The following is an 8,812-nucleotide window of genomic DNA, read 5'->3' as shown; positions in this document are numbered from 1 at the left end:
TAAAAATTTAAAGTATCAGGAAGAAAGTATATTCGCAAAGTTCTTTCAAGCAAAGGATAAGGAGGTGTGCCAATCAAATGATGTATTCCTTCTATTTATAAGAGACATAAATCCCCCAAAAACGAAACCCAAGAGTCTCCATTCTAATTTGACAGGCCATGAAACGTTTCAATTCCCTGGGAACGTGTGTCATAATGGTGGCAACCATGAAAAATGTTTCAGTCCAAATGACGTTTCGGTTCCAAAATGGCCGCAACGGTCCAAGGATATTGAAAGAGTGTCGTCATTTCATTCGAGTTTAAGGATCATACCCAAGGGGTAGGTAGTTAGATTTCTCTCAGATATGTAGTAATCGTAATCCGTTTGCCTGGCCCGACAGGGGACGACCCCGGCAGACAGAAGGACTATCTATATTGGTCGAAATCTAACCGCTACGGTCGATCTGACCGACATCCCGTTAAGTCAGAAAAGACGACGTCTAGGGGACGACAAAGGCGGACGTAACATGAAAGATCATTAAACTAAGTACATAGCAGAGATTCCATAACTATATAAAGTGAGGCACGACTTCTATCTGAGAGGGCTCTTTCCTCTCCTCTGTGATCTTCATAGTATAAGGAAGAATAAAGCAATCTCCAAGAGAATATGTAAAAATGTCTCCTTCATTGATTAATGGGAGCCACAATGAAAAAATATCAATAAGATTGGTTACCTCTATCTCATCTTATGCATTATTTTTCCAATTATCTTACAGATCTGGAATTTATTATGTTTGACTAAGATTTACCCCTTCATTATCTCTATTGATTTATCCAAACAGGTTTCGATATCTTTTGGGTCAAACTGTTGACTCTCACAGGATAAGAAATAGATAATTATTCTCATAATACCAAATGATAATGAAGAATACATAAAAGAAAAGAATCATCATGTTCAAATAAGACTGCTTTCCATCTATTTGATAAGACATACGTATAGATGCATATCGAGATTCCAAGCTCTCTTCTCCCCCCCTCGGTCAGGAGCCTGAGGTTTGAGAGCTTTTTTATCTCTCTTGGGATGTGTCTCCTTTTTACTCTCCCCCTCCCTCTTTGCCACACTTTCTTATAATATTTATACCAAATACTTTCCTTACCCAGCGGTCCTTAACTAAGGTGTCTAAGTTCTTGGAATATTCCATAGAGTATTCCTCTAGCATATCTAAGTGTTGAACGGGCCATTCGGGCCAAATTGAGTGCTCGTCCTCGACCGTAACTAAATCACTTGTCGGCATGTCACTTTCTACACGCGACTTCGGCTGGGTTGCTCCTTGGTTGCTCTTCTTTAAATAGAATTCCTTTGATCAGATTTGACCTATATATGTAGACCTTATTCGTACCTTGTGAATGTAAAAAATAATGTTGTTTTCGATAGACTTTCGACTCAAGAAAAACATAATAGCATATCCAGTATAGTTCCATAAGTGAAGTCTTAAAAAGATTGCATGTACGTACACATTACCCATACCTTGTGATATCTTTAATGTTTCGATCTATGCCTTAGACTTACTTGTAGGGGCGAAGGTACAGCGGATTCGATCGAACCCGGTAGCTTTTGTTCAAACCATGTATTTGTCTTAAAAATTCATTGAATATGTACATCATATTAATTTAGAACTCATTAACTTAAAAAGATTACAATTCCCACAAAGATATTGGCGCCACCTTAATCGCGTTGCTTTTCCTTTTGGTCAAAAAGATAATACGGTAGCTTTCAAGCTTCTTATTAAATACTGAAAAATTAATTGATCAAGAGAGGTACTGATATAATGGTAAGCAATATCTATATACGCACCACATACTTCTTAGTAGGAATACAACACTTTATTACCGTTCTAGGATTAGTTTAAGTTTTATGTATTGATAGTGTAAAAAAATATCGCGCCATTAAATTACTAATTATAAGGTAATTACTGAAAATACATTTTTCATAACCATTAATTAATAAACTATAAAAATAATTAATGGGTCATCGCATTAGGCTTGCTCAGTGCTTTTTAATTCTCCTGTTTAATTTTTGAGCTATTTTGCACCGAAAACAGATTTTCTAGAGCTCACATGAATGATAGTGACTACGGGTTTCCTTGAAAATTTTCAAAAAAAGAAAAAGAAAAAGAAGTAATCACTATCCTAAGCAAATTCCATTAGTACCCGTAATTTAAATTTTCATTTTAATTACTTTAATTAAGAAGAATTTATAATCAAACAAATGCATGTTATGATATATTTACGACCATAAATCCAAAAATCCTTCTTTATTTATTAAACACCATGTCAATTAAATAGTTTCCTACAAATTAAAATGGATGGAGTAAAATAAAAGAATCCGAATTAGGTCTAGTGAAAAAAAGGGAACGCCTTGATTAAAAGAGTGTAGTCTGCTGCTCTGCAGAAGACACAGTGTACTACTGTACCCCTAATTCGAGCAACAATTTTAACGGTCCCCCTCTCTCCTTACTTTTACCATGTGGTAAAAGCATAATGTACAATACGTCAGAACGTAACTCCACGGTAATCTCCCACGTCCGCACCGGCCATAACCGGTTTCTAGTAGTAATATAGTTGTACTCACTCTGTCTAGTTTATGTGAATTTATTTTCTTTTTGGTCTGTTTCAAAAACAATAAATTTAGTAACAATTTAGCTTAAACTTACAATTTTATCTTTAATGAGAAGCTTTTATTACCACACAAATACTCTGGGCCCTTTTTAATTTGTTTAGGACCACAAATTCCAAAAGTCTTTATTTTTTCTTAAAAGTCGTGAAACGGAAGTAGTACTTGTTTGGGTAAGAAAAAAAAATTAGAGTTAGAAATGGAAAAGTAAATGAAACCCCATGCAAATTAGAGGAAAGAATTGTGCACCTCGTTGCACCACCTTTGCTTTAGATATTAATGAAAAATTTACCATTGAAAAGTCATCAAATTTGCTAATTCAGAAAAGTATTTTGTAAGTTTAAAAACATGTACTGCTCCATAAGTTCTAAGTACTATTTTAGCCCTTTTTTATTTTGGTTAAAAACAAGTATTCTTTTTACATAATCAAGAATGAATTAACTTTAGTTTTTTAAATTTGCCACTATTTACATATCCCAACATGTCAAGAATTAAGGGTTATTTAGTCAAAATAAAAAAAAATTGGAGTTAGTATTTTCTTAAGGGGAGTAACAAAGCTATATATATATATATATATATATATATATATATATATATATATATAGCTATAGGTTCGTCGGCAAGTTTAAAACTAATGAATTTCAAATTCTACATTCCATATTTGATATAAAATAATAAATTTTTAAATGTAAAATTTTAAGAAAACAATTCTTTTTATTTTTAATGAAACAATATTGTCACACAATATGATTTAAGATCACAAATTTTAAAAATTTTATAATCACAAAAATATTATGATATACTAAAAATTATAAATTTTAAAAATCTTTTTAGTATGCTAAACTATATGTTCAGTCAAATGATATGACATAAATTAAAATGGAAGAGTATATATATTAAAAGAAAATCACAAGGTTTGGTAAATGTAACTACGGAACTAATAAGTCAACCAAGAAAGAAAGAGTCAATAACTCAAATGCTCACTTAACTATCCCAAATTATCTCCTAAAGCTACTTTTTTTCTTGTAACAACAAAATCACTGAACTTTGACTGTTGCACTCAGAAGGTCACTCAACTAGATTTTCTAAATTTTGGATTGCCAAATACCTATTTTACCCTCTAAATTATAAACATTTATCTTCTTTTTATTTTTTAATCTTTTTAGTATTCACAACAAAAATTCAAAAACTTATTTACACAATTCAGAATGAAAGAAAATAAAGGTTATAAAATATATTCCATGCATGTAATATAAAAATAATTATTTAAATAAAGATATTTTTATAATATACATTATATATTCTTGAAAGTTATGCTCAATTATATTGTTATGTTTCTACCAACTTTCTAATGACACAAAGTTATGTCACCGAAAAGTAGGGGGAGTATTTGTATAGAGTAAAATATGCAATTTTAGGTCGTGCATGAAATATATATAATATAATTGAGCATAACTTTCAAGAATATATAATGTATCTTATAAAAATTCTTTTATTTAAATAATTATTTTTATATTAAGTACATGAAATATATATTTTACAATCTTTATTTTCTTTCATTCTACATTGTGTAAATAATTTTTTGAATTTTTGTTGTTAATACTAAAATTATTATTACTAAAAGTTATTCTAATTAATTTTTTTACTATGTTCATTATTTTGTTATTCCAGCATTATATATGCTTAAATACTTTATTTTAATTAATAAATAATATTTATTCTATAGGTAAGTCCATAATATAAATTAAAAAGGGAAAAATTATAATATTAAAAAGTTTAAAAAAAATAAAAAGAAGATAAATGTTTATAAAGAGGGTAAAATAGGTATTTGGCAATCCAAAATTTCAAAAATCTAGTTGAGTGACTTCTGAGTACAATATGCATAGTTCAATGACTTTGTTGTTACAAACGAAAGAAAAGTAACTTTAGGAGATAATTTAGGATTCTGTAATGGACTCACAAAGAAATTACTACAAGTACGTACTTCCAGTAATAAAAATCCAGAAAATGCAAGAAAAACCGGCATTTCATAGTTGCCGGTGTTGTTCTTATAGTAATACGTATTTTACTTACAGTATAGCATTCATTATTATATATAGATTACGCAACATGATTAGGTGGTGAAATTTTTAGCTAAAGAAAATCATGGACTTCGAAAATCATCAAGAAGAAGAAGAAACTGAACCACCACCGAGACACGACGACTCACTCGATAACTCGAACTCAACTCACCCAACAAAAATGCCGAGTCCTACACCAATGGAACTCGAACCCTTAGCGGTGGTTCACACGTGGCATAATAATAAGCCAAAGTACAAAGAGTGTCTGAAGAACCACGCCGTAAGTATCGGCGGCCACGCCGTAGACGGCTGTGGTGAGTTTATGCCTGCCGGTGAAGATGGCTCACTTGATTCCCTTAAATGTGCTGCTTGTAACTGCCACCGCAATTTCCACCGTAAAATTACTCAACCACCACCCAACGCCGTTGAGCCGCTGCCGTTTGTTAATTACCATTCGTCGTACTACAGAAGCTTACCGCCACCTTGTGGGTATTTACAGTACCACGTGGCGCCACAACAAAGACCGTTAGCTTTGCCGTCGACTTCTGGAGGTGGTGGATATTGGGAGGATCAGGAGGACATGTCCAACCTCAATAATAGCGGAGGTATTTTTTTTTTCTTTATTTTTTTTTAATATTATATTAGAGAATTGGGGTTGTGAGTTGAAGGTGACAATAGCTAAAAATTTATACAAGGGATTCAAGAAAATATTAGAGTTCCACACTAGCATTTGAACATGTGACAAAAAATAAATTTTGAACTCTTTTGCTACTTTAATTTTTTAAAAAAATTGTCAAGGAGATTCATAATATTTATATATAAGTCTCGGTATCATAGGCTAGAGTTAGAATTTGAAGTTTATAGACTTGTGATTTTAGTCATTTTTTTAATTTACTTGATTCTAAATTAGTACGTCGTCCTTGCTCGATGGTCATTTGAACATATTCAAACAATTTTTTTTAGACAAATTGAAAGATCAGAGTTACTTGGTTCGGCTGAAGCCGCAGTAGACAACAACTCCACCTTTGCTCCATAGTAATTTGAACATACTCAACAAATTTCTTTAGACAAACTGAGAGATCAAAGTTACTTGGTTCGGCTGAAGCCGTAATAGACAATAGCTAGTAGCGTATGCAAGAATTTTTGTAAGCGATGCCAAAATTTATAGACGTACATGAATTATAATTTCAAGTATCATACTTATAGACAAAAAATATTCTTAGTCTATCGGGTTTGTTGAATTTCAAGTTAGAAAAAGATCCTGGATTCAATTCTACTTCATCACAATTTTTAATCATACAGACTCTTTTAGAACAAAATCAAGCACTCAACCAGCACATCAAGAGACAATTTATATCAAGTAGTGTCATCTTTTCCTACTTATCTGTTCCCTCACAATATTAATACATATATTTAGTACAAAAAATTGACGAAGCGGTGTCGCGTGACACCGCTTCGCTAAGAGGGCATCCGCCCCTGACAGTAGCTGCACCTTTGCTCGATAGTAATTTGAACATATTTAACGAATTTCTTTAAACAAACTAAGAGACCAAAGTTACTTGGTTCGGCTGAAGCCGTATCAACAGTAACTCCAGCTTTGCTCGAGAAGTTACTTGATTCGGCCGAAATCGTGATCGATCAGTAGCTCCACCTTTGCTCGAGAGTAATTGTGTGACTAATTTTTTTTAAAAGTTAAGTCATTATATAATTAAGAATATCTTTAATTTACTTAATTATGTTTTAGCAGGCAGTGGTTCGAAGAAGCGATTTCGGACAAAATTTAGCCAAGAACAGAAGGAGAAAATGCAAGAATTAGCAGATAAATTGGGGTGGCGAATTCAAAGGGAAGATGAGGAGTTGGTGCAGCAGTTGTGCAACGAGACTGGAGTGAGAAGGCAAGTGTTTAAAGTTTGGATGCATAACAACAAGAACACTCTTGGTAAGAAACCCTAGAACAAAAAGAAAAATAAAGAAGCCCCATTATTTTTAGGTATTTTTGTTAATATTATGTTAGATATTGACTACTTATTTTGTATCTGGAAATTAAACTACGTATCTTCTTGTTAGAAGAGGAATACTTTGAAATTAATTTGAGATGTAGCTGAGAATGTGATCTTTATCAATAGTTAGTTGATATTATTCGAGACGGATTATGAATTTAAACTACGTGAGTTCAACTTTTAAGATTATAAGTAGTACCTACTATTTGTTGCAATTTTAGTGGATTTATATATAGATTTATGCCCCGTATCTAAATTACTGGATTCAGATGAACGAAGTGTGGATCCGCATACTACTAATTAAGTTTTAGGCCAAGAATATTGCTCTTTCCTTCTACTTCCACTTGTGTACTCGGAAATTTATTTCAGCGCATATTAAGTTGGGAATGTTAAATGCATCATTGTATCTTTACTTCTTCCAGATTATTACAAGTGTTTATAAAAGAGGTCAAATGGTAAACAAATCTGCTTGTTTTTTTATTCCTAGGAAGATTAATTGATCCAAGCTATGTTTCTGAAGCTTGTTTTTCGTAGGACACGAAAGGTAAGTTGAAAACAAACAACAACATGCCTAGTATAATTTTATAAGTGGGGTCGGAGTAATGTAATATCTACGCAAGCTTACTTCTACGTAGTTAGAAATGATAATTTTAATAGACAATCAGGCTCAAAGTAAGCATGCATAATCACACCGAAATAGAGAAAGAAATACAGCAGTAAAAAGGTAAAAAAAAAAATAACAAGAATATAAAAAGGTAACGTTGGAAGTGGAACTTAATCAAAGAAAAGATAAAAATGGTTGGAAAAGGAAAAAGGAATTGAGAAAATGGTTGCGTTTAAGCTTGCTAGATACACACTAACAAAGAGTAATTAATAGAGCATGACGAAACGAATTAACTTCTTTTTATACTCCTTCCGATTTATTTTAATTGATTTTTTTGGCTGTTATTAAGAAATTACTTTTAAGCATTAATTAATAATGAAATTAACTTTATTAACCTTAATTTATTCATTATAAATATAATAAATACTTCTAAACTCTTTACTCCAAATGCAATTTTAGAAAAAAAAAAATAAATTTTCTTGATATTTAAAAAAAAATTAAATATTGTGGACCATAAAAAAAAGTCAAAAAATTAATTAAAGTAACAGTTATGTCTTAACTTACGCAGGCTTAAACTATTCAATCATGTATAGTATATTATTATCCCTTATCCCAATAACCAAACGACTTGTCTTCTTTGGATGAACGATGATGAAAAATATTGCCATTTTCTTCTCGTGAAACTTTTTGGTACAGGCAGATTAGTAGTACTATAGTTTATTTAAAGAAAAATTCAATATTTTAAAAAGACTGAGAAATGATTGAGTTTGTCATAGGGGAAGGGAGAAAGTAGAAAAAGAACAAAGATGTTTGATCATAGATAGGTGTGCAGTGTTCCTAGGGAAGGAAAGAGCTGAAATAAACATATTACTCATTATATTTTGAAATTTACATTGTTTTACATTTTTCTTGGAAATGAAATTTTGATAGTATTTGCAACAGTAAAGTCCATATAATTTCAATATTCCAAAAAGTCAGATAGATCCAAAGCTTGACCCCTTTTCTCTTTTTCATCTTTCTTCTTCTCTCTTTTTATTCTTTTTCTGCTTCTTCTTCTCATTCTTAACTTTACTTTTTCTTTTTTATGTTCCAAAAAGAACAAGTGCGGGCACTACTGCAACATAGCAGTCGCATGCATTATGATATTCCTACATATTTAATTTTCTGCTTTGTACTTTTGTGTATTGAAGATATATTGTGACCAACGAGGGTTATGGCGGAGCAGTAAGTATTTCTCAATCTTTAGGTTTTGGATTCGAGTTTTGAATATGAAGTTGTTGGGCACATGTCCATGTTGTCCAGCCAAAGGCCAAATGGCCTAATCCTATTCTTTTTTGGTTTCCATTCCTATTTGGAATTGGATTCGGTTTATTCCTATTTTGAGTGAGTTTTGGCTTTAAGAGAAAGCACCACTCATGATCTATAAATAGGACGACCTTGGAGAATTATTCGATGTTCATTGATACAAGTTTTTGAAAGACTTAAGCACATAAGAG

The 8,812-nt window shown here is 31.8% G+C and overlaps 1 protein-coding gene across 2 annotated transcripts; it reads left to right on the top strand.

The window, feature by feature from the left end:
* The first annotated feature begins 4,737 nt into the window (after positions 1-4,737).
* LOC107794891 (zinc-finger homeodomain protein 2-like) lies at positions 4,738-6,820 on the top strand. Of its 2 annotated transcripts, none has more exons than XM_075232492.1 (2): positions 4,738-5,317; positions 6,457-6,820. In XM_075232492.1, exons 1-2 carry the CDS (start codon positions 4,798-4,800, stop codon positions 6,663-6,665), a joined length of 729 nt encoding a protein of 242 aa, XP_075088593.1. In that variant the 5' UTR covers positions 4,738-4,797; the 3' UTR covers positions 6,666-6,820. The 2 variants fall into 2 exon arrangements, with proteins under 2 accessions (XP_075088593.1, XP_016472938.1); XM_016617452.2 differs by having other exon boundaries at positions 4,742-5,317; positions 6,460-6,820.
* The last annotated feature ends 1,992 nt before the right edge of the window (positions 6,821-8,812 follow it).

Source organism: Nicotiana tabacum, chromosome 16 (assembly GCF_000715075.1).
Source record: "Nicotiana tabacum cultivar K326 chromosome 16, ASM71507v2, whole genome shotgun sequence".
NCBI classification, from domain to species: domain Eukaryota; kingdom Viridiplantae; phylum Streptophyta; class Magnoliopsida; order Solanales; family Solanaceae; genus Nicotiana; species Nicotiana tabacum.
The sequence above is the reverse complement of the archived record's forward strand: the minus strand, read 5'-3'. Positions and strand labels throughout refer to the sequence as shown.

Coding starts and splice junctions, on each gene's coding strand:
- LOC107794891 (XM_075232492.1), top strand. CDS start 4,798: ATGGACTTCGAAAATCATCAAGAAGAAGAAGAAACTGAACCACCACCG. Junction 5,318..6,456: donor CAACCTCAATAATAGCGGAG/GTATTTTTTTTT, acceptor ATTATGTTTTAG/CAGGCAGTGGTTCGAAGAAG.